We start from the raw sequence: 25,684 nt of genomic DNA, 5'->3' as shown, positions 1-25,684 counted from the left end.
CCCTTCCTGCTTCAAACGCTCCACCATCCTCCCCGTCCCAAAGAAACCCAAGATAATAGGACTTAATGACTACAGACCTGTGGCTCTAACATCTGTGGTCATGAAGTAATTTTAAAAACTGGTTTTGGCTTATCTGAAGGACATCACTGGACCCTTACTGGACCCCCTGCAGTTTGCCTACAGAGCAAACAGGTCTATGGATGATGCAGTCAACATGGGACTGCACTACATCCTGCAACATCTAGACAGACCAGGGACTTAGGTGAGGATCCTGTTTGTAGACTTCAGCTTAGCCTTTAACACCATCATTCCAAACCTCCTCCTGCCCAAACTAACTCAGCTCTCCGTGCCCACCTACATCTGTCAGTGGATCACCAGCTTCTTGACAGACAAGAAGCAGCTACTGAGGCTGGGCAAATACACATCCAACACCCGTACGATCAGCACTGGAGCTCCTCAGGGCTATGTTCTCTCCCCACTGCTCTTCTCCCTCTACACCAATGACTGAACCTCTAAGGACCCCTCTGTCAAACTCCTGAAGTTTGCAGATGACACCACAGTCATCGGCCTCATTCAGGACGGTGACAAGTCTGTTAAAGAGCTGGCTGTCTGGTGCAGTCTTAACAACCTGGAGCTCAACACACCCAAGACAGTGGAGATGATCGTGGACTTCATTCGCCAGCTGAGGAAGTTCAACCTGCCACAGGAGCTGCTGAAACAGTTCTACTCTGCCATCATTGAATCCGTCCTCTGCACTTCAATAACTGTCTGGTTCAGCTCAGCTACCAAATCAGAAGACTACAGAAGGTAGTCCGAACTGCTGAGCGAATCATCAACCCTCCCCACTCTCCAAGAACTGTACTTATCCAGAGTGAGAAAAAGGGCTGGCAAAATCACTCTGGACCCCTCACATCCAGCACAATCCCTCTTTGAACTGTTGCCATCTGGTAGACGCTACAGAGCACTGAGCAACAGAACGACCAGGCACAGGAACAGTTTCTTCCCTCAGGCAATCCATCTCATGAACATTTCAACACAAAACACTACTTTTTTTTTTTATTTAACACACATACTTATTACATTTCAAATTTGCACCTAACATACCTGTACATGCCGAATTGTCTATTTTGTATATTGTGTTTGTGCTATTTTGCACATTGTCTATTTTGTATATTTGTACATAATTTTTTTATTATCTGTGTCCTGTCCTGTCGCTGTCATTCTGTCGCACTGTGGCGCTTCTGTCACCAAAACAAATTCCTCATATGTGTAAACATACCTGGCAATAAAGCTAATTCTGATTCTGATTCTGATATTTGTTGTGGATGTTGGTGCATGTCAATGACATTGATTAAATATGGTCTTTATAATAAATAAGCTTTGCATGAATGTTTTGTTTTTGGTAAAAATAAATATTGTTAATTGATATTACATTAGAACATTTAAGGTTTGAACCAAACCATAAATATAATTTAAGAAAACAAATCTGTTCACACTAGGGGCTGGGTAATTCGTTCATTTTTATCCAAGTCTGCTCTTAATTTGGCTGTACTATTTGCTCTTAAGGTAGAATAACCCATGAGAAATCAAAACAAACCAAAATGATAAAGAAAGGAGGGGCAGGACAGAATAGGACATGACTGCAAACACTGTGCCAGAAGAATCTGGTGGAAACAACCAGAAAACAGTGCTCACATACAGATCCCACCCAAAACCAACAAGCACAGTACAGAGTACACATAGGAAATAAAATGGGAAGAAAATCACATCTGACAAGTGAGGCAAATGAACTAGTCACAGAGCAAATGAAAGATCGGGGTGAGAGGAGCACATGGCGAACAGAAACACAAACTGAGGCCAAGTGGGTTTTGTTTCTGGAGCGTACAGTAGGTGCCAGGATCCCACACCAGGATTATAAACAGAAATTAGACACTACTGACATTATACTCCAGAAAACTAACCCACAAGAACCAAAAACAGGAAGAGTTACACTGGATCCCAGCACTAACAGTAGCATAAAAATAGTGTTGGTATCCTGACAAGCAGTGTTTTTATCTTGTTGTGTCTCATTTTAATGTCATGGGCAGTAGGCAGCTGTTAATGGTAATGACAACATTTCCATTAGAGTATGGTAATTAAGCATGGTTAATTGTCTTTACATTTACCCTCTAAATCCAAATCAGTTATCAGTTAAGTTTCTTATCCAGACCTTTCAAAATAAATGAATAAATACAAACTGAGAGGATGTAAATTGAGTTTAAAGATTTCACAAGAAAATTCTCTAATCTTTATTAAACAGATCATCACAAATCTATATTATTGCAAATGTGTTAAATCTGTGCGTATTGATTTTTAAGTTGCATGCGTGTGCTTATACTCACTGGTTCACCCTGGTACCATGCAGGGTTGAATTTCTCATCAACTTTCAAACTGAAAGAGGCATTGCGAGTGACATCATACATCTTATTGTCCACAATTCCATGCGATTCTGGATACAGACCCTGCAAACGAAAAAGATTTTATGAAAACATCATTTCGCTCATTAGAAAACAGAAGCAAAGCAAAATAACTTGTATGGTCTATAAAGCAACCATTGGAACTAACAGTAATTGACTATTTTTTATAAGAATTGCAAAAAAGGGGTGGCACAACTAACAACTACTGAGGTTCAAATAATAAATTGGAAGGCTACTCTAAAACCAGAGTCCAAAATGAACACTTATCAAAACTGATAGTCGTATCTTCACTGATGTAAACAGTACATTCAAATCAAACACATAAAACTGTCTACTAAAGAAACAAAAACGATAACTACCATTACATTTTGACATGTATATGTAGTTCTTCAAGAGCAATTGTGGCTTAATTTCTACCTGTCACTTACTGTCACTATGGTGTAATGATTTGGGAAGGTCTTGGTGGGATAAGCAGGCCGCATATACGGTGTGGAGGTCCCACATTTCCCTGAAGAAACAAGATGAGATTTGTTTTTGTTTTTTTACATCAATTTATACCAGTAGTTCACAACCAGGGGGCCAAGGCCCACCTCAAAAACCTTCCAAAGGGGATTTAAGATGACTTTTTTTAAATAAGACAAAACAACCAAAAAACACAGTCTTGGAAAATCTGGATATATTAAGTAGCCAAATTTTTAAAACATGACTTCTAGACCTGGAAAAGTCATGCAAGTGAATAAGACTTTAAAATGCCATGGGGAAACTTAAACGTTTTAATAGTTACATTTTCTAGTTATGTCAAACTCTACAACATTTTATCACATAAAATTTATGAGTAAACAATATTTTTTTTAAAGTACTTTATCCAATATAAAGTATTATTAATCTTTATCCAGTAAATCATGAACAACTAGAAAATTCATTCAAATTTGTTAGGTAAGTTACTGCTTGACGCCGAATTGCCACTAATTTGAAAGTGAAAATAAACCGCGCACAGAGCTTACAAGCTATTTAAAACCGAAGGAAAGCGAGGAAAAGAGAGAAGACTCAAACGACGTCCACCCCCCATCCACCGAGGTGATACCGGTAAGGTGTTGACACACGTCGATTAACCAGTGGGAAAATTTCCTCACTGTCACAACCCTACTTGATGCCTTTTTTCCTCCTTTCGGAATCCTTGCTGAACATGCGTTGGAAATAGCAATGGCATTGTCCTCCTCTGCCACCGAGAAACTTCCAGACCGGCGAAGACATGTTCGCAAATGTCATGAGCACAACACATGCCGAGAGTCACTGCAGTTTAAAGCTGCAATCACTTGCACTCGGAAAGAAGATGAATCTCAGATAAATCAGACTGATTGATTGATTTACCAGCAAGCATACTTTATCGGATCTAGTTATCGGATTTAATTTATTTATCGGAGCAATAAAAATGACGTCATTTTCTCTCATATCGGTCGATAATTTATATGTCCGATAAATATCGTGCATCCCTAGTTTAGACCAACTACAGTATGGCGAGTATTATACTTCATCCTACTTCACTTTATGAAGAGATGTTTCAGTTGGTTTTAATACTCCAATTCTCTTATAAGATGAATTTGACTAATTAATTTATCAGACTGACAAATGTTAAGATATTTTAAACAAAAGTCTATTAAAAATGTTCATTATATGCCCCTAACAGATATGACAGACATTATTCCACAGCCAGGGTCAGACTCTGAGTGAATGTGACATACTGAGTTTGTTGATGACAGGAAGCAGGCTGCTGTAGGCCTCCATGTATCCTGCCCTAAATCCATCCAGAGACACCAGAAGCAGCGGCGGTTTAGAAAACCTACAGAAAAATACGACGTATTTAGAAATGCTTGTCATGCCATGGAATAAAGTAGTTTCCTTTTTCAGTTGAAGTGCCCATGGGTAAAAATAGCAATAGGAAACTTGAGCAAAGTTTCACCCAGAGAACAGCAGATGTTGATGTATGTCTACAGGCAAAGCCCAAAGCAACCTGTCACACCCAAAATGCCAAATTCAACAACCAGAATAACAGCGAAGAACATGCATTACTTCAGAGACTTGAAACAGAAACTCCTAATAAGAAGCAAACTTTTGACGTTATAAAACTTATTTGTATTTTGCATTTTGATCATACAGCTTTTGGTTAACAGACTCTTTAAGTGCAAAAATATTACAAAAGGTGCAATATCCTTCTAATATAATTTGTCTGACTCTAATGACAACACTGTAAAGTTACATTAGCATTCAAACATCCTCTAAAAGACCCACCAAACATCCTTAACCATTTCCCTCAAAACTGAAAAAAATACATTATAAAGACATTACTTCACTGTAAGATAATTCAATTTCAAACTATATTAAAATAAGATATTATTATTATTTTCAGTATAGGTAAATGGCTCCCCATAATGTTTTTGTTTCTTTTCGTTTTTTCCTAATGAGATGCAATGGCAGCAAAAATGGTTAAGTTAAAGCACATGGCTCATTAAGTTGTCTATTTGTGTTTAAGCCACCCAAACCAAAGCTGAATGTAGGCTACGTCAGAGTACGTTTATTATAGCTAATGGAAAAACAACACTGACCACACAGTCCATTTACCCAGAGTCAGACATAAACACACACACGCCTAAACACGTTTCTGTGCATCTAAATAGATGTATTTATATACAGTGCCATTTAAAAGTCTAAAGGTCATTGCACAACTGAGTCTGAAATTTTTGCACGTTAAAAAATAAATACAACCTCACGCTCCGAAACTTTCGTCCGTCATAAAAAAAATTCGGATCAGGTTAGCATTTCTGCATTTTCACATTCGTAGCATGCATTTTGATAGGAAAGAGGAATACAAAAAAACTGAAAAACACACGTGAAAAGTTTGGACTCAGTGTGCAATGACCTTAAGTCCAAGCTCTTTTAAACCCGGAAAGACACAAAGTTTTAGGATGCTGACAATTTACAACAAAGAAATGTTATGATATGAAGTGAACACTATTTCTAGGCCACTATTAGTAAATTGGTGATACTGACCAGGGGTGCGTTTCCCAAAAACAACTATGGTCACAAGTTCTGTCGTTACCAATAGAGTTTAGGGAAACGCACCCCTGAAGATCTCCTTTGTGCGAAGAGTTTGCAAAGAGTCTTTGTCAGAGATCCTTCCAATGAACAACAAGATCCTTTTTGGATCATTCTCATATCATGCTGGATAACATGACCATTAGGTTTATGAATTTATTCAAGACCATAAGACATAACAGAAACCAGTTTCCCTCATACAAAATCACTGTGAAGTCTATGGCTAACTTTTGCAGCATGGGACTTCGGGACACAAACATTAGGATCGTTTTCAAAGGAAACAAAATGTAGTTTTATACCAAAATTTGGTAACCATATACTGTCGACACACACACACAATGTGCCTATAAAGCCTCATTAACTATAGATGGAGATGCTAATTTCTAAGCTTTGAGTTAATGATATTAGCCTGATTGAGATCTTGATACAGAGCCATCTCATTTATAAACATAAGTCTGTTACCTAGCAGGACACTGAGGAGTCATGATGTCCTCACAGTCCTCTTCCAGCCAAGGTTTTTCTCCTGTGAAGAAAAAGGAAGAATTAATAGTAACTTATATACTCTGACCAGGTGTATTTGTTCTTTTAGTGTTCTATTTTCTAAAGTTTCTATTGATTTAGCAGTGAGAAAGAGAAATGAAAGGGTGATAAGGAACAGATCAGTTTTCAAACGCAGGAGAGGGTGAAAATGTTGACCTTGACAAGACCATAACACCACACTTTTATTCAAACGTAATCAATCTGGAATTAAGGCAAAGTACAGCAAAAAATACTGGAACTACATCACAGTTTTCTAATGATATAAACAACTGACACAGTCCAGGCTGATTTTCAAGTGATAATAATTAGCTGTCAGCGGCTAATGCAACAGCAGGAACAAACATGGTTGTGATAGTGTACAGAAGAGTTACTGAAGTGGAATTATGAGTTAACACAGCCAACATGTGGAATCTTAAATCCCTTTAACACGCATCATATGTGATCAATTTGTGCTTTCAACTACAGCCATTTTTTTTTTTTTGCTCTCACACAAATATCCTGCTTAGAAAATGTGGAAATCAGAGCTAGTTGTCACACATAAAGCTGTCACAAGAACTGCATTTCATTAACCATTAAGGTTTTAAGAAGGTTTTATTTTATATAGTAGCATTTTTAAGTTGGATTATGTAATGTAATGTTATATAATTAATGTAAAACACTTAAATGCAAATTAAAGGCAATTTATAGTGTTTTGTTGTTATTGTTTTTGACCCACTTGAGTAGAACTTAAAGGCATAGTTCACCCAAAAATGAAAATTCTGTCATCATTTACTCATCCTCAAGTTGTTCCAAACCTGTATGATTTTTTTTTTCTTTTTTTTTTTTTCTGAAGAACACAAAAGATGATGTTTTGAAGAATGCTGGTAAGTTGTGGTAACCAAACAGCTTTTGGTAGCCACTGACTTCTATAGATGACATAATCCCTTTAAGTACATCTTTATATGTAATTTCATAATGACTTTTATTGTCTTTGAAATATGGTTATTTAATGGCAGGTTTCCAGTTTGACATCTTAGAATATATACTGTATATTGTGACAATAAAAATGCATTACATAACCTGTATCTTTTTTATAGCACAATAAAACTGAAAATTGCAATGCTTTTAGTGCAAGACTTTAAAATCCAATACAGAAATTGAATCGCCAAAATCGGAGTGTCTATTTACACTAAATGCAAATAGCCCACCTTGTTGGCAGAGGCTATTTACACTAACTCCACCCACCAATGTGTGATTGGGCTAGTCATCATTACAAAAGATGGCTATTGATCATCAATTGGCATAGAGGATACAGCGCGTGTTCTACTCTTTTCGACGCAATCGACCGGGGGTCTAATCTGCCTTCTGGCGAACCTTTTTTCTCCCTTTTCAAATATCATGTCATATCGGAAAGGCATATATTTTCAATAAAAATTAAGGAAATAATTGAAAAGTTGAAAATAAAGTATCAGTTAGGGTTAGGGTAGGGAGGGCTTATTGTCCCAATAAGGCAGCATACATTTAATAAATAATTGAATTAAAACTATAATTTACACTCAATACGTAATTACTGCATACTGTTTTAATGTACTACAATACTGAGTTACAGATAATTGCGTCTATTTGCAATAAGTATTATAAATAGCAGAAAATCCTATAGATTTAGTGCAAATAGCTGCTGCCTTCAAAAATAAAGGGAAAGGGAAGTGGTGTGTGGCCAAGTATGGTGACCCATACTCAGAATTTGTGCTCTGCATTTAACCCATCCAAGTGTACACCCAGTATAGTGAACATACACCCGGAGCAGTGGGCACCCAGGGAGCAGTTGGGGGTTCGGTGCCTTGCTCAAGGGTCTCACCTCAGTCGTGGTATTGAGGGTGGAGAGAGTGTTGGTTATTCACTCCAACCACCTACAATCCCTGCCGGACCTGAGACTCGAACCCACGACCTTCAGGTTACAAGCCCGACTCTCTATCCATTAGGCCACGACTGCCCTACAAAATAAACCTATGGTAACACTTTATTTTAGGGTCTCTTAACTAGTTGCTTATTAGCATGCATATTACTAGAATATTAGTCATTTCTTAGAACAAATTAAGCACATATTAATGCCTTATTCTACATGACCTTATTCTACATCCCTAATCCTACCCAATACCTAAATTTCCCTTACTAATAAAAAATATTTAATAAAAATATTTAAAATAATTTGTTACCCCGCCGACTTAAAAATTTTAGTTTAGTCAACTTGAAATTTTAAGTTACTCAATGTTAATTTAAGGGAAAACTGGAATATTTTAGTTGAATAAACTAAAAATTTTAAGTCAGCTAATAAATAACAAATTATTTTAAGTTGAAACAACTATTTTTTTTACAGTGTACTAACTATTAATAAGCAGCAAATTAGGAATTTATTGAGGGAAAATTCGTAGTTAATAGTGAATAAGTGTTCCCTATTCTAAAGTGTTACCAAACCTATTTATTGGAGTAAACATGTGATGACTTGTAAACCACAATAATGATACTATATAACTATTTGGACATTATTCTGTCCAAACACACCCGAAAAGTGACCTGAAATAATAAAATAAAATAAAAAAGGAAAACTACCAGCTATGAAAACACCATGTAGGGAAGCTTCACTGCTCTCTGTCCTGCTGAGGGAAGATGAAATACAGGCCCAAATAACTTCAAAGACAAATCCTTCAGACCCATCACAACTTCACAGACGCTTCTGAGCCTTTCAGTGAAACAAATACACATCTGTTCAAAGCTTAAACGAAAACCTAATCGGCTTGAGGATTTTATACAACCCTTATGAGATTGTATCAACCCAAAATGCCTTTATTTACATTTATACAACATAAATGACATCTAGCATGTTGTGTAGCTAATGAGAATGGAATGCAGAGCAAAGCAAGTCTTGTACCTTTACATATACTCTTGTAGTTTGAGCAGCAGTCACCCACTTTCACACAGTCTTCAGAACAGGAGCAGAGGCTGTTCAGCAGACGCTCCTCACTGCAGCGGAATTTAGAACACGTCCAGCGCTGACCTGGAACACAGCGAGTGGCGTGATAAACAGCAGGACAGAGATAATGTGGGAAGGTTTGAGAGGACCAAGGTTGTTGAAATTTTGGTATCATGAAAGCACTTAAGAGCTGTTTAGAGGAGTGCTTTCAAAACCAATGTAGCACATACAGCATGTTTTACATGCAGACCATTGATTTATAACTAATTTTGTATTTGCAACTGAAACAAAATAAATTACTTGAAGAAAGTCAATGCAAGGGAAAAAAAATGGTTTCTGATTCCTAAAGGGAGAGTTTATACCCATTTACTCAGCCAGCGTTTTGAATTAATGAATTATGAATGAATGATGATGCATTTATATAGTGCTTTATTGTGTATTGCTGTACACCCAAAGTGCTTTACAATCATGTGTGTGTGTGTGGGGGGGGGGGGGGGGGGGGTCTCTTCTCAACCACCACCTGGACACCTTTTAATTCAGCAAATAATTTTGGGCAGACAGACAATTATTAATATTCAGGAGCTCAAAAGATTGTCAGGCTTTAGTGCCACAGATAAGCAGTGGACAGTATGAAATATAGTGGTGACTCGTTATACTGTTGCAGGAAGACAGTCTTTAATCAAGGAAACACTGGGAATAATCACAACTGGAGCTCGAGCAACACATGTAGCAAACAAGTAGACCTGACAAACATGAACTAAACAGACTGGGGCTTATAAATTCAGGATAACAAGGGACAGACAGGTGAGGAGAATCAACTAATGATCAAACCAAACAAGGACAGGAAGGTGACCAAAAAAGGTAAAACAGGAACTGAAACACATGACTAAACAGCTCCAATCCTGACAAGTGGAAACAAAATGTGAGCAAACATTTAATCGTTGACTATTATCGTTGCTGTCTTTTTCACAGAAACACTGAGGGACCTATAATATCGCACACACAACTATTAAATTATATGATAATTTTTCAGTTTATTATGAAAATGATCATCTATTCATGGACCAGTGTCATTTTAGGATAATTGAGATACACTATTAATATTTAATATTTTCCGTTTTAATTTTAATTTAAGTTAAAGTTTTAGTAATTTTGTTGTTTTGTCATTTTTTATGTATATGTATAATTTTATATTTAATATCATATTATATTATTATTATTAAGTTCTAAGTATTATTTAAGATATATTATTACTATTAATGTTCTATCATAAAAATATTGGTTATTATGCTTTTGTAACAAAACATTACATATAACATACCTTAAAAATTCCCAGCTTTCTGTCACCTGAAACCTCAAACAATTACTTGAAAATGTTTCAACTGTTTCTGTCCATACAAAGTCAGCATGACTGATCTGAGGAATGCAAGTCAGCAAAAACAGCATGACTGATCTGTGGGAGATTTAAAAATACATCCCGAAGACAAAAGACAGTCATATAAGTTTGGAAAATATGAGAATAATAAAATGATAACTGAATTTTCCGAATTTAAACCACCAGTTAACCACAAACACTGAGGTCTAGCATCTGCTGGCAAGATAAAGATTTATGTACATGTGTGTTTTCAGACAGAAGAAGAGCTCATCTTGACACATATCGACATTCTAGGACAAAGATGTTAGATAAAGCGACAAAACATTCTGAATGTAGGTCTGTGGGTTGTGTGTGTATGATACAAACAGCTACAGTACAGCTGTACTACCGAGGGTTAAGTTCTAAAGTATTATACATGTGAAAAAACGAGACAGGTGGAGACAGAGTCTGTCTCAGCAGACCCAAAGTCACTGAACCTTTACATGTAATTCACCAAAGCAATATCCTCCCATCCCACACATGCAGCGCACAGGGCAGGCGCCACAGGGAGGAACATTCGGCTACTGTGTTGGAAAATGGAGCTGATTCAAAACATCAGGGAACAAAACTACAGGGAGGGACTTTAAACCCAAACTAGGAGAAACCCACAGAGCTCTAACACTTCACTGAGGGGATTTCAACAGGTGGGTGTTGATGGTGTAAACAGACATTCTTCTTTCCAATGTTTGCAGACCTTTTTTGGGCTGTTACACTCCTGAATAAATGGTCAGTGTCTGTACACATACTATGAATACAACTTCATTTTCCTTTTCTGTTTCTATCTCAGACACATTCACAAACACAGCTGGTTTGCCAGGCTACCAAAACACAAAACAGCGTGACCCAAAGGAGAGTGCACACTTAGTATTAAAGGGATAGTTCACCCAAAAATCTACATTCTGTCATTAATTACCCCCATGTCGTTCCAAACCTGTAAGACCTTTGTTCATCTTTGGGGGGAAAAAATTAAGTGATTTTTGATGATCTGAGAGCTTTCTGACCCTGCATAGACAATACAACACACATGAACGTGTGGTGAAGACTGACACAGAAGAGAAGAAACTGTTAAATATAGTTGTAATTTTTGTTTTTTTGCACACAAAAAGTATTCGCGTAGCTTCATAAAATTACAGATAAACCACTGATGTCACATGGACTATTTTAATGATGTCCTTACTAACTTTCTGGGCCTTGAACGTGTCAGTTGCCTTGCTGTCTATGCAGGGTCAGAAATCTCTCGGATTTCATCAGAAATATCTTAATTTGTGTTCCGAAGATGAACAAAGGTCTTACGGGTTTGGAAAGACATGAGTTGTGAGTTTCATTCTTTTGTGGAACATAAAAGGGGAAGTTTAGCAATATTACTAGAAGGGGTTGCCAAGCTCTAAAAATTAAAACAAAAAAACTCACTTATTGACTATATTTAAAGTCTTCATTAAGAATAGACTAAACTTTCACATGGTCACTATTCACATTCATATTATTGAAGCATCCAAGAAAGACAGAAAATCATGTGGATTTTGAAAGACATGACTTTTTCTTATTTTTCTTCTGCTTTATCAGCATTCAGTAACACATTGACGTCAAAAGTGATGTACCGTATGCAGTTATGAAACTAGAGATTTCACATTGAATCTGAACAGAAATGGTCACACAGAATGCATGAAATTTCACTTACTTGGTTCCACACACACTTCCTTGTAGTCCAGACAACAGGTGCCTTCATTCACACACGCAACGTCACAATGGCATGTCACGTCAGAGTCACGACTTTTGGACAAGCAGCGGTTTCTACAGCTATTAGAAACTAGAAAACACAAAATAAAGAGCATGTAAACAGAATGATATGTGAATATAATGACACAGGGCTTAATTCCCATGCAACTCATGACACCAAAAATCAGCACACAGTGGATTAAAGGGTGATAATAGATACTGTATATGTATTATATGCACCCGTTATATGAGAAAGATTATATAAAGTGAGCTTTACAAACATGACCAGAAAAAAAAGAAGAAAACTGAGATACCTTTATCACTGCAGCGGAGTTTGAGTATAAGTATGACTGTGAGAATTAAAGCCAGCAAGCCCAGTAGAAGGACCTATAGAGAGAAAAAAATAAACAAGAGGGCTGTAGTTACAAGATTCAGTAAAGAATATATCATTTGCATTAATATAATTAGCTTGGACTTGCTGTAATAATAAAAGTTTATTTGACATACATGTTGCTAAATACATCTTGCTTAGAAAACTTATATGCAAATTAGCCTTGTAGGTCTATTTCACTACTAACAGCAAGATCAAAAGTTCAGTTCCTGTGGACATATACTGTACACTACAGTTCAAAATTTGAAATCTCTTATGCTCACCAAGACTGTGTTTATTTGACCAAAATTACAGTTAAAAGTATGAAATATTATTGCAATTTAAAACCTTTTTCTATTTGAATATATTTTAAAATGCAATTTATTCCTGTGATGGCAAAGCTGAATTTTCAACATCATTACTCCAGTCTTCATTGTCTCACGATTCTTCAGAAATCACTGATTTGCTGCTCAATACATATTTATTATTATTAATGTTGCCAACAGTTGTGCTGCTTAATATTTTTGGTGGAAACCATGAAATTTGTTGAATAGAAACCGCATCAAAACAGCACAGAATGTATAAATAAATAAACAAATAAATAAACTTTTGAATGGTGAACCATTCTATTGAACCAGCATGAATGGTACACACACTTTTAATTCCCTCTTTACATGAATTGTTCAGTTTAAAGAAAGGGTTGTTGAAATACGAGATCAGGTGCTAGGGAAGACATTTACGGAGCCCCTTAGAGCTTATGGTGGTGGAAAGATTTCGGGGTGGGTGAAAAAAATTTGGGGTGGGAGGAAAAAATATTTTTCAAAATATATTAATATAATCAATATTTTTTCAAATCTCGCAAAACTTTGCATTCTCTCGCGTTCTCTCGTTGGGGGAAGTCGTGGCCTAATGGTTAGAGAGTTGGACTTGTAATCCAAAGGTTGCGGGTTCGAGTCTCGGGCCGGCAGAGATTGTATGTGGGGGGAGTGAATGTCCAGCGCTCTCTCCACCCTCAATACCACGACTGAGGTGCCCTTGAGCAAGGCACCGAACCCCCAACTGCTCCCCGGGCGCCGCAGCATAAATGGCTGCCCACTGCTCCGGGTGTGTGTTCACAGTGTGTGTGTGTGTTCACTGCTGTGTGTGTGCACGTTGGATGGGTTACATGCAGAGCACGAATTCCCAGTATGGGTCACCTACTTGGCAGTATGTCACTTCACTTTACTTCACTTCACTTTCACAAAGATGTTTGCGTTCTCTCGCAAAGATGTTTGCGTTCTCTCTTGCGAGGGAACGCAAACAGAGATGCTTTGCGAGAGAACGCAAAGTTTTGCGAGGGAACTCAGGCCCGGTTCCTTTGAGGCGTGAGGCACAAAAAGAGAGTGTGGCGAGCCGAGCACCCCCTCATAGAGACTCCGCGTTTCAACGGCGTGGTCTCCACTTCCGTGAAACCGGAACGAGTGTATTTGTTGACACAGGAATTGCAAGCTCCTCTGCGACTCCAGGGCATCCGCATTTTGAATTACATATAGACGACTGGCTGATTCTGGCACAGTCACAAGAGCTTGTGCTTCGACATCGAGATGTCGTCCTAGCTCATCTCGAATCTCTGGGGTTGATACTCAACGCCAAGGAAAGCGTTATCTCTCCTGCTCAGAGGACAACGTATTTGGGGGTTGTATGGGATTCAATCATGATGCAGGCACAGCTGTCTCCTGCACGCGTCGAATCCATTCTAAACGCCCTAAAGAACTTCAAGCTAGGCCAGAGAATTACTGTTTATTACCTTCAGAGGGTTCTAGGTCTCATGGCAGCTGCATCCACGGTGATACCCTTGGGCCTCCTGCACATGAGATCATTTCAGTTGTGGCTCAGAGCCAGGAGATTTCATTCAAGGGCCAATCCCCAGAGGCAAATAAGGGTTACGCGCCAGGGGCTTCGTACCCTTTCTATGTGGTTCAGACCCCGGTTTCTGACTTTGGGTCCCACTCTAGGTCCGTGTTGTCGTCGCAAGATGCTAACGACAGGCGCTTCCCTCGCAGGCTGGGGTGCGGTCTTGGATGGCTGTCCAGCCCAAGGGATCTGGAGAGGCCATCTTCTCGAATGGCACATCAATTGCCTCGAAATGATGGCTCTATTTCAGGCCCTGAAATACTTACTCCAGCAGTTGAGAGGCTACCATGTCCTAGTATGGGTGGACAACATAGCGGTAGTCTTTTACATAAATCACCAGGGAGGACTGCGTTCGTGCCGCCTGAACCGGCTAGCGCAGCAGGTTCTGCTTTGGGCACAGGACAAGTTCCTGTCCCTCAGGGCGATTTACATCCCCGGGCATATGAATGTGGGAGCAGACTTGCTGTCCAGACAAGCTGTGACACATAGGGAATGGAAACTCCACCCCGAAGTAGTCAGTCAAATCTGGGACAGATTTTACGAAGCGGAGGTGGACCTCTTTGCTTCACAGGAGACAGCACAATGTCCCCTCTACTTCTCTCTGACTCCTCCAGCTCCCCTGGGTCTGGACGCTATGGCCCATACATGGCCCAGACGGGGTCTTTACGCATTTCCCCGATCGTTCCCGGGAGTCCTGGCCAAGGTCCGTCAACAGGGGTCTCGCCTCTTACTGATAGCGCCCCGTTGGCCGACCAGAATATGGTTCTCAGATCTAATATCCCTCCTCTACGGCTCGCCGTGGGCGATTCCGGTCAGGAGAGATCTCCTATCTCAGGCACAGGGGACAGTATTTCATCCCCGGCCCGAGCTCTGGAACCTTCATGTCTGGCCCCTGAGGGGGACAAACTGAGAGATGCTGGGCTTCCGCCCGACGTACTAGAAACTATTCTAAGCGCTAGGGCTCCCTCCACTAGAAGGAGTTATGCTTTCAAATGGCACATTTTCAAGAATTGGTGTATGGCACACCTTGTAGACCCAGTTCACTGGCAAGTTGTTTCAGTGCTGGAATTCCTGCACGAGAAATTGTCCTCAGGCACATGTCCTAGTACTCTCAGAGTCTATGTGGCCACCATTTCGGCTTGCCATGTTCTCATTGACAGGGTTTCTGTGGGAAAGCACCCTTCGTGGGATTTAGCTATTGTGCTCGAGGGTCTGGTCATGACCCCTTTCGAATCACTAGAGTCAGCGCCTATTAGGTTTCTGACTCTAAAGATGTTTTTTTTAATGGCCATTACTTCTCTTAAGATAATTGGGGATTTGCAGGCTCTGTCAATCTCGCCATCCTGCCTAGACTTTGCCCCTGGGCTGGTCAAAGTTATTTTGCATCCTCACCCGAATTATCTTCTGAAAGTTCCATTCTCGACCATGAATCCGGTTGTTCTTGAAGCTTTCTGCCCTCCGCCGTTCACGACACCGGAGCAGGAAAGGCTTCACTTACTGTGTCCAGTACGTGCTCTTCAAATCTACGTCCACCGCACTAGCCAGTGGCGTAAGTCAGAGCAGCTTTTCATATGCTATGGGGGCCACAAAGCATACTGTATCGCATTGGTTGAGGGATGCTATTACCCTAGCCTATGAGGCGCGTGGTCAAGCTTCGCCTCTAGGAGTTAGGGCCCATTCAACCAGGGGCGTTGCACCTTCTATGGCTTTGGCAAGAGGTGTCCCCTTGCAGCAAGTTTGTGATGCGGCAGGTTGGTCCTCTCCGCACACATTTGTTAGATTCTTTAGTTCGGATGTTCATGCTACTCCGGGCTCGTACGTCCTTGAGTCGACATCCCAGAGTCATGTCTGAGACCTCTTCAATGTTTGTGCTCACACTACACAACGTTGGGGGTCCAGACACTTCCAGTGCGGCGGCGTTGGTATTCTCGTTCCCAATAGAGCTTTAAGCGCAGCATCGAGAGTAGCTTTTGATAAGGGAATGTCTCGGGTTACTTGACTGTAACCCTGTTCCCTGAAAAAGCAGGAACGAGATGCTGCACCTCTATGCCGCACTGTAAGCGTGACTGGACGTCCTTTCAGACAAAAGTTTGACCTGAGGATGTTTCCGCGTCACATCTATTTATAACCTCCAGGTGTTCGTAATCGAGTGACGCCACCTAACCAAGGTTATATAAGCCAAAGTTTGACGTGTTTGACACACTTGCTTCAACAACCGGTCGAACAAAGTATGTTCCCTAATAGCGCTTTAAGCGCAGCATCTCGTTCCTGCTTTTTCAGGGAACAGGGTTACAGTCAAGTAACCCGAGACGTTCTGACAAACTTCGGCAATGTGTAACCTCATCCTCGGTGGACAGTTGGTGTTTATTAAACCCTTCTGCTAAGTCTTTCGCTTTCTTTTCTGCTACTCATAAATCCTATTTGCGAATTGACTATATTGTAATTTCTTCTTCTTTATCTTCAGCTGTTCGTGATGCCGATATCTGTTCCTTATCTCTATCAGATCATGATGGAAATTTGTGCATATTATCTTTGATCCCTCGGCCATCTCGTGCCCTAAATTGTTACAGGATGAACATTTTTGCAGTCAATTCAGAAATAAATTTGCTGAGTTTATTGAAATTAACCAAGGTTCAGTGGATGATCCTCAAACACTTTGGAATGCAGTTAAAGGATTTATAAGGAATAACTCAATTTCATATGCCTCTTTCCTTCAGAAAAACCGACACAAAAAGATAGTTGAACTGGAATCACAGCTCCAGAATCTGACTAGAGATGATCAGCGTTGTTTCTCAGACAATACACTCAGTAAAATCATGGTGCTTAGGTCCGAACTCAATTCATTATTGACAATTCCTGATCCAAAGATCCAGGCAGAATTATTATTTTCAAGGGAGTAGACCAAGTCACCTTTTAGCCCTAAGATTAAGCAACAGTGAAACGTTTGATAATATTTCAGCAGTGAAATCCCAATCTGGGGTCATTATGACAGACCCAAAAGACATTAAAATCGCCTTTCACTCTTTTTACTCTAACCTCTATACTTCTTCCGCTGATAGTGACCCTGGCTCTTTTGCATCTTTTCTGTCCAGCCTTGATTTACCTAGGCTGTCAGATTCAGATTCGGAATACCTGGCTGAACCGATCTCTCTTCAGGAGCTGGAGTCAGCAATTCGATCTATGAACAAGGGGAAATCCCCAGGCATAGATGGCATTCCAATCGAATTGTATACTACTGATATGATAAATTTTTCAGTTACTCAAGGCTCATTTCATCCATCTATTAATATAGCTGTTATTTCTTTCTTGTTAAAAAAAAGATAAAGATCCGACTTCCTGTTTTAGTTACCGGCCACTTTCTTTGATAGGGACTGATGTTAAATTATATGCTAAAGTACTATCTCGTCGTCTAGAGAAATTTATGAATAGGCTAGTTCATCATGACCAAACAGGATTCATTAAATCTCGCTCAGCTTCAGATAACTTATGCAGGTTATATCATATTATTAATTTGAAGAATAGTTTGTCCTATCCTTGCGCAGTATTATCTCTAGATGCGATGAAAGCTTTCGATCAGCTAGAATGGAACTATTTATGGGCGGTTCTACAGCATCTGGATCTGGGCTCGAGTTTCGTAAATATGATAAAAGTTCTGTATGCCAATCCAGCAGCCACTGTTCTCAGAGGTGCTGTTCGCTCTGACCCATTCTTTATACATCGAGGTACTCGTCAGGGTTGCCCGCTGTCTCCTCTGTTATTTGCCCTATCCTTGCCACCCTTAGCTCAAGCGGTCCGACAATCTGAAACTATTTCTCCCATAAATATACGGAATACTCATCATCATATTTCTTTGTTTGCTGATGATATCTTATTGTTTTTGGAAAAGCCGTCACATTCTATTCCTCGTGTGCTGAATTTTGGATCTCTCTCAGGGTTTAAAATTAATTGGAGTAAGTCATGTTTACTTCCCCTCAATTCTAAAATTGATTCCATGTCCCTTTCTATATCTATTCCATTGGTTCAAAACTTTAAGTACTTGGGGATAGATGTTTCTCCTTCCCTGCAGGAAATCATCTCAAAAAACTATAATGGTATTCTAGCCAAAGTATCCTCAGATTTGGAAAATTGGTCTCGTCTTCCTATTTCTTTTCAGGCCATATATCGGTGATTAAAATAAATGTTCTCCCACGTATCAATTTCTTTTCTTCCATGATTCCTCTCGCTCCACCGGTTGGCTACTGGAACCAACAAGATGCATGTGTTTCACGATATACAGGTCCTTTTCAAAAAATTAGCATATTATGATAAAGTTCATTATTTTCTGTAATGTACTGATAAACATTAGACTTTCATATATTTTAGATTCATTACACACAACTGAAGTAGTTCAAGCCTTTTATTGTTTTAATATTGATGATTTTGGCATACAGCTCATGAAAACCCAAAATTCCTATCTCAAAAAATTAGCATATTTCATCCGACCAATAAAAGAAAAGTGTTTTTAATACAAAAAAAGTCAACCTTCAAATAATTATGTTCAGTTATGCACTCAATACTTGGTCGGGAATCCTTTTGCAGAAATGACTGCTTCAATGCGGCGTGGCATGGAGGCAATCAGCCTGTGGCACTGCTGAGGTGTTATGGAGGCCCAGGATGCTTCGATAGCGGCCTTAAGCTCATCCAGAGTGTTGGGTCTTGCGTCTCTCAACTTTCTCTTCACAATATCCCACAGATTCTCTATGGGGTTCAGGTCAGGAGAGTTGGCAGGCCAATTGAGCACAGTAATACCATGGTCAGTAAACCATTTACCAGTGGTTTTGGCACTGTGAGCAGGTGCCAGGTCGTGCTGAAAAATGAAATCTTCATCTCCATAAAGCTTTTCAGCAGATGGAAGCATGAAGTGCTCCAAAATCTCCTGATAGCTAGCTGCATTGACCCTGCCCTTGATAAAACACAGTGGACCAACACCAGCATCACTGACTGTGGGTAAAAAAATCTCAAAAAATTAGCATATCATGAAAAGGTTCTCTAAACGAGCTATTAACCTAATCATCTGAATCAACTAATTAACTCTAAACACCTGCAAAAGATTCCTGAGGCTTTTAAAAACTCCCAGCCTGGTTCATTACTCAAAACCGCAATCATGGGTAAGACTGCCGACCTGACTGCTGTCCAGAAGGCCATCATTGACACCCTCAAGCAAGAGGGTAAGACACAGAAAGAAATTTCTGAACGAATAGGCTGTTCCCAGAGTGCTGTATCAAGGCACCTCAGTGGGAAGTCTGTGGGAAGGAAAAAGTGTGGCAGAAAACGCAGCACAACGAGAAGAGGTGACCGGACCCTGAGGAAGATTGTGGAGAAGGACCGATTCCAGACCTTGGGGGACCTGCGGAAGCAGTGGACTGAGTCTGGAGTAGAAACATCCAGAGCCACCGTGTACAGGCGTGTGCAGGAAATGGGCTACAGGTGCCGCATTCCCCAGGTCAAGCCACTTTTGAACCAGAAACAGCGGCAGAAGCGCCTGACCTGGGCTACAGAGAAGCAGCACTGGACTGTTGCTCAGTGGTCCAAAGTACTTTTTTCGGATGAAAGCAAATTTTGCATGTCATTCGGAAATCAAGGTGCCAGAGTCTGGAGGAAGACTGGGGAGAGGGAAATGCCAAAATGCCTGAAGTCCAGTGTCAAGTACCCACAGTCAGTGATGCTGGTGTTGGTCCACTGTGTTTTATCAAGGGCAGGGTCAATGCAGCTAACTATCAGGAGATTTTGGAGCACTTCATGCTTCCATCTGCTGAAAAGCTTTATGGAGATGAAGATTTCATTTTTCAGCACGACCTGGCACCTGCTCACAGTGCCAAAACCACTGGTAAATGGTTTACTGACCATGGTATTACTGTGCTCAATTGGCCTGCCAACTCTCCTGACCTGAACCCCATAGAGAATCTGTGGGATATTGTGAAGAGAAAGTTGAGAGACGCAAGACCCAACACTCTGGATGAGCTTAAGGCCGCTATCGAAGCATCCTGGGCCTCCATAACACCTCAGCAGTGCCACAGGTTGATTGCCTCCATGCCACGCCGCATTGAAGCAGTCATTTCTGCAAAAGGATTCCCGACCAAGTATTGAGTGCATAACTGAACATAATTATTTGAAGGTTGACTTTTTTTGTATTAAAAACACTTTTCTTTTATTGGTCGGATGAAATATGCTAATTTTTTGAGATAGGAATTTTGGGTTTTCATGAGCTGTATGCCAAAATCATCAATATTAAAACAATAAAAGGCTTGAACTACTTCAGTTGTGTTGTAATGAATCTAAAATATATGAAAGTTTAATGTTTATCAGTACATTACAGAAAATAATGAACTTTATCACAATATGCTAATTTTTTGAAAAGGACCTGTATATGGGATGGAAAACATCCTTGTATTAAACTGACTACCTTACAATGATGTAGATTACATGGAGGCCTTTCTTTCTCTAATTTTAGACTGTACGCTCAAGCCTTTACCCTCCACCCTTTAGCAGTTTGGTTTGATCCTGATGCTTCTGTGTCTTGGAGAGCAATTGAGGAATCTATTGTTTATCCGTATAAATTGAAGCATCTTGTTTTTTCGGGAGTTCCGCTTAGGCAGTGTAAATCTCGGTTTGGTGCCATTGTGTAACCCACCTCCTCTCCACATGGAGGGATGTTGAAAGACGTTCACAACTAGCTACAAAATGGCATAGGCATTCGCTTATTTTCCACAATAATAACCTTTTGTCAGGCAGTACTCCATTTCATTGTCTGCAATGAACTCATAGTAAAGTAAACACTCTGGGAGATATTTGTGATGATAGTGGTTTAAAATCCTTCCAGAATCTTAAAACTCAATATAATCTGCCAGGCACCTCCTTTTTTATGTATTTGTGTATTAGATCGCCCCTACAGGCATATGGGATGCCTTGGAACTCTCAACTGCCTGTTCACACTTTGCACAGACTAATCCTTCCTTCTGAGGAATCTCCCTCCTCTGCTTCAGTCATCTATCTCTTTCTTCTTGAGCATTCATACAAACCTTTATCTATTACTACTGTTTGGGCTAAGGATCTTAATGAGGATGTGCATGTTTTATTTTCCGATCAGGTATGGGGTATGTTTAAATTGTCTTCTAAAAACCCAAATCACCAAATGATTCATTGGAAATTGCTGCATAGGGTTTACTTGACTACAATGAAACGTTTTTATATGAATCTGTCGTCTTCTCCTCAGTGTAATCTCTGTTCCCAAGGAGTTTTAGGCACATTTTTGCATTTTTTTTGTGAGTGCCCCTCTCTCACCTTTTTGGACTGAGCTCTCACAGGACCTATCATATTTGTTGGTTACTGAGATATGTTTGACTCTGCGCCATTTTTTCATGAATGACTTTTGGGACTTCACCTTGTCCGTCCAACAAAGATCTTTACTGTTAGCTGCTCTCACAGCAGCAACAAAATTGCTGGTCAACCGTTGGAATCCTCCTCACACAATGGACAGACGAACCTGGACTGAATTCTCTACTTCTCGTATGCATAGATCTAACGTGAAAACTGTTAATTCATGGCATTCGGCTTTTAATGTTGTCTTCTTTTCTAAAATCTTGTAAAAATTATTTTATTGTTATTTGTTTATCTATTAATATAAATTAATGTGTTTATTATTATTATTTATTTTATTTATTTATTTATTTTTTAAGTCTACCAAGGGGTGGGATGGGTTTTAAATTTGTACAGCTGCTTTTTGTTTTGTGCTACTGTTCCACCACAAAATTAACCTCAATAAACAGTTGTTAACCAAAAAAAGTATGTGGGTAACCAAACAGTTTCTGTTCCCTATTGACTTTTTTGTGTTCAGCAGAAGAAGGAAACTCACACAGGTTCACAAGAACTTGAGGGAGAGTAAATGATGATGAAGGAGGCATTTGAGCACTAACATTGTTTAGAAAATAATTAACCTAAAGGTATCAAGATTAAATATGACACACACTAGCCACAAATTTGCATTTATGAAATATCAAAAGAATGGATTAGTGTTCTCGACAAGCTCAATTTCAAAGAGACACTGTAACGCTACATTACACAATGAGATACTGTATGCTGGCTTCTGGAAGTAATGAAGCTCCAGTGCAGGCAGTTGCTACTTGTTTTCACAGCTTTGCTTTCTGGCGTTCTCAGGCTTTACAAACAGTGCAGTAGTGTTTCATTTTTAAAAAATACGGTTCCAGCATTGTATGATAAATTAATTTCAATGACTTTTCCAATTGTTCATGATTACAATGCACACTACCATGACCTTTAAAGATTAATTTCCATGACTTTTCCTGGCCTGCATATCACATTTGTTTCCAGGTTTTCATTGGTCATGGGAACGCTGTTGATTAATGATGCAAGTATGAGCAAAATCTCAGTTAAAACAGCCTACTCCTAACTGCAGAAATGGTCAAATAGAACTTACAAAAACAAAGAAAAAAGAAACAGGGAAAAAATTGCCACAAAACTTTACATGTGTAACCCTGGAACACAAAAGCAGTCTTATGTCGCTGGGGTATACCCAACATTACATTTTATGGGTCAAAATGATCGATTTTTCTTTTCTGTCAAAAATCATTAGGGCATTAGTTAAAGATCATGATCCATGAAGATTTTTTTGTAACACCAAATATATCAAAACTTAACTGATTAGTAATATGCAACTTAAATGCCATTTTCTCAATATTTAGATTTTTTTGCACCCTCAGATTCCAGATTTTCAAATAGTTGTATCTCGCCAAATAGGGCCTATTGTCCAATCCAAACAAACCATTCATCAATGGAAAGCTTATTTATTCAGCGCTTATAGATGATGTATAAATCTCAATTTAAAAAAATATGACTGGTTTTGTGGTCCAGCGTCATATATATTATTCTCCTGAAAGTATACATTTTAGAAAACATTTTTTTTTTCTTGTTTTGATGAAGTGCCACTTTAAGCCTCAATACCTAACTTAATTATCCATGTGTATAGTAGCCTATATGCGGGCTATACACTATTCTATGCTGTATTATACACTGCTCTATATCAACTTACTTGAAATAAATAAATAAATAAATAAATAAATAAGTAACAAAATAAATTATATTTAAGCTTAAATGAGAAGCCCTCTCATGGCTTGCTTTAACCTAGTTTCAGAAACCTGCTGTTATTTCCCCTGTAGTGTCCCATGAGTCTTCGCTTACCGCACAGAGGATTTTCAAGTATCTTGACTCTGTTTTGGTGGCGCTCTGCGTCCGTTTGGACCGCTGTCCTGTCCCCAGTAGGTTGGCAGCGTGCTCGCTCATGTGTTCATCCCGCTTGGCTGAATCCATTATTGCTCGCTCGCTCAGTGTGCGTTGCACAGGTTTGTTTTGCAGGGACTCATTTCAAACTTTGTTCTCTAGTGACTTTGTAGCTCGTGCAGTAAAGGACCGCCCAGCTGCAGTCTACTAGTCAACCAAAGGTAACATGAGCGGCAGCACATGCCCTGCTTCTGGGTAATTATATTTCAACCCGAGGCACTGAAATTACCTTTGCAATCTGTCGATATATGATTTATATCGTACGTGTCCGTGTTTGGAATAACGTCTCTGACTGATTTATTTGCTCTTCTCTTATTTCACTAACGTTTGCAACATTGCGGGTACAGTGTCAGGAAAAAAAAGTGCAGAAACAGCTTGTCACTGGGGCAATACCCTCAAAGAGACATCTTTGTACCTTCTTTATACCTATAGGGCGCATATTAGTAACTTAGAGTGGTAATGTGTACCCTTAAGGTAGCAATAGCCTATGTACTCTTGTGGTATGAACCCTTTAAGGGTTAAAAATGTTCAAATGTGTCCCTTAGTGGGAACTGCCCCAGTGGCAAGCTGTTGTGTCCCTACCAAAGGTAAAATGTTTCCCTTTTTTTCTTTACTGAGAGTCTATGTTGAGGTGCACATGTGGTAAATTAGGCCAACCGTGTTTTGAACTGATTTGGGGAGGAAAACTTTGGTTTGGATATGTCAAATAGATATTGCAAGCTGAAGTACAGGTTTAGATTCACTCTGGTGAATTTTAATACTGGTTTGGAAATGTGTCGGCTGTAATTTGCATGGCAAAACAACTACAGAAATGTTAAACCAATGTGTAACATGCAAAATATGCTGCAACATCAAGGTTCAAAACTTGATTTATTATTTAATGCATTCTGTCAGATGCCACATGAACTGGTGCATTTCGTTATGATGGCCTCAATATGCAGAAAAGAGGCTTGTCTCTGGTTTATTGCAAGTTATGGAAGTATTGCACAACTACGCCCTCTCATGGTCAGTCGACGCATGTGCACTTCATCATTCATCTGACATTCAGCAATTATATGAGCACGATCTGAAGATAAGTAAGAGTGGAAGTCGTTTAAACCATTCAGCATTCAGCCATCACAACCTGCATTTAACTTTCTGTTATTATTATATATGGCATCACTATAAGATGCACTTTAAGAAATGGCTTTTGAATTGCCATATCAATATAAATCATAAAATGATACATAAAACATGTTTTAACCTTTTACCAGTTTTATTAGCCTGTTGCCAGCTGTATTTTCATTCTGATGAATATGGCTGCATTTTGGAGTTGATTATGGTGGAACATCTGTGATATCTTTTGTCTGAATCTGGGCAGAGCCAGCGAGGCTGATTATCTGAGCTGACAGTATCACGTTCCTAATTCATTTAGTCTCACTTACCGCATCCTTCGGGAAACGGAGGGAATCTAATTAGAATGAACAATTCAAAGAGAGGTCATTACATTAAGCTCAATTATTGATCAACATCAGTGGAATTTTTGTAAAGCGTTATAATTTGTTTAATGATAGGGTGAGGTGTGCAAAAGTAGGACAGTTTTGGTGGATTTTGCAAAATTTAATAATGTGATATGGACATTTGAGCATAGTTAGACACCTTATTTTTCATGTTTTATTGGACAGATCATAAGTTAAGTGAGACAGTGCTTTTAAAAGTATGTGAAATACTACAAAACAGTCTTTAGAACAATTTTGTTCTATAAAAAATACAATAATTACGATAGTGTTAAGTCTGTGGAAATGTGCATTTCATCAACTTATGGTGGATATGCTGGGGGGTTTAAAATAGCGACAGGTATGTTACTGGTGAAAGGTGGACTAACTGCTTTAACCAGCTCAATTATGGTCTACCAGCTTGATTTCAGCCTCACAGCCTGG

At 39.3% G+C, this 25,684-nt stretch overlaps 1 protein-coding gene across 1 annotated transcript in view; it reads right to left on the bottom strand.

Annotated features, from left to right (window-relative positions):
• The window catches only part of LOC306880418 (ectonucleotide pyrophosphatase/phosphodiesterase family member 1-like), a 59,138-nt gene extending 35,250 nt beyond the window's left edge, over positions 1–23,888 (bottom strand). Inside the window, exons 1-8 of the mRNA XM_079433906.1 lie at positions 23,667–23,888; positions 12,484–12,556; positions 12,132–12,260; positions 8,998–9,123; positions 6,012–6,072; positions 4,199–4,296; positions 2,885–2,964; positions 2,382–2,501 (exon numbers count right to left, since the gene is read on the bottom strand). Of these exons, the coding sequence (XP_079290032.1) occupies positions 2,382–2,501; positions 2,885–2,964; positions 4,199–4,296; positions 6,012–6,072; positions 8,998–9,123; positions 12,132–12,260; positions 12,484–12,556; positions 23,667–23,795 (816 nt within the window). The 5' untranslated portion in view covers positions 23,796–23,888. The remainder of the gene's footprint in view (positions 1–2,381; positions 2,502–2,884; positions 2,965–4,198; positions 4,297–6,011; positions 6,073–8,997; positions 9,124–12,131; positions 12,261–12,483; positions 12,557–23,666) is intronic.
• Positions 23,889–25,684: the final 1,796 nt, after the last annotated feature.

Source organism: Barbus barbus (assembly GCF_936440315.1).
Source record: "Barbus barbus genome assembly, chromosome: 14".
NCBI classification, from domain to species: Eukaryota; Metazoa; Chordata; class Actinopteri; order Cypriniformes; family Cyprinidae; genus Barbus; species Barbus barbus.
Note: the sequence above shows the minus strand (reverse complement) of the source record. Positions and strands in the feature narration are given on the sequence as shown.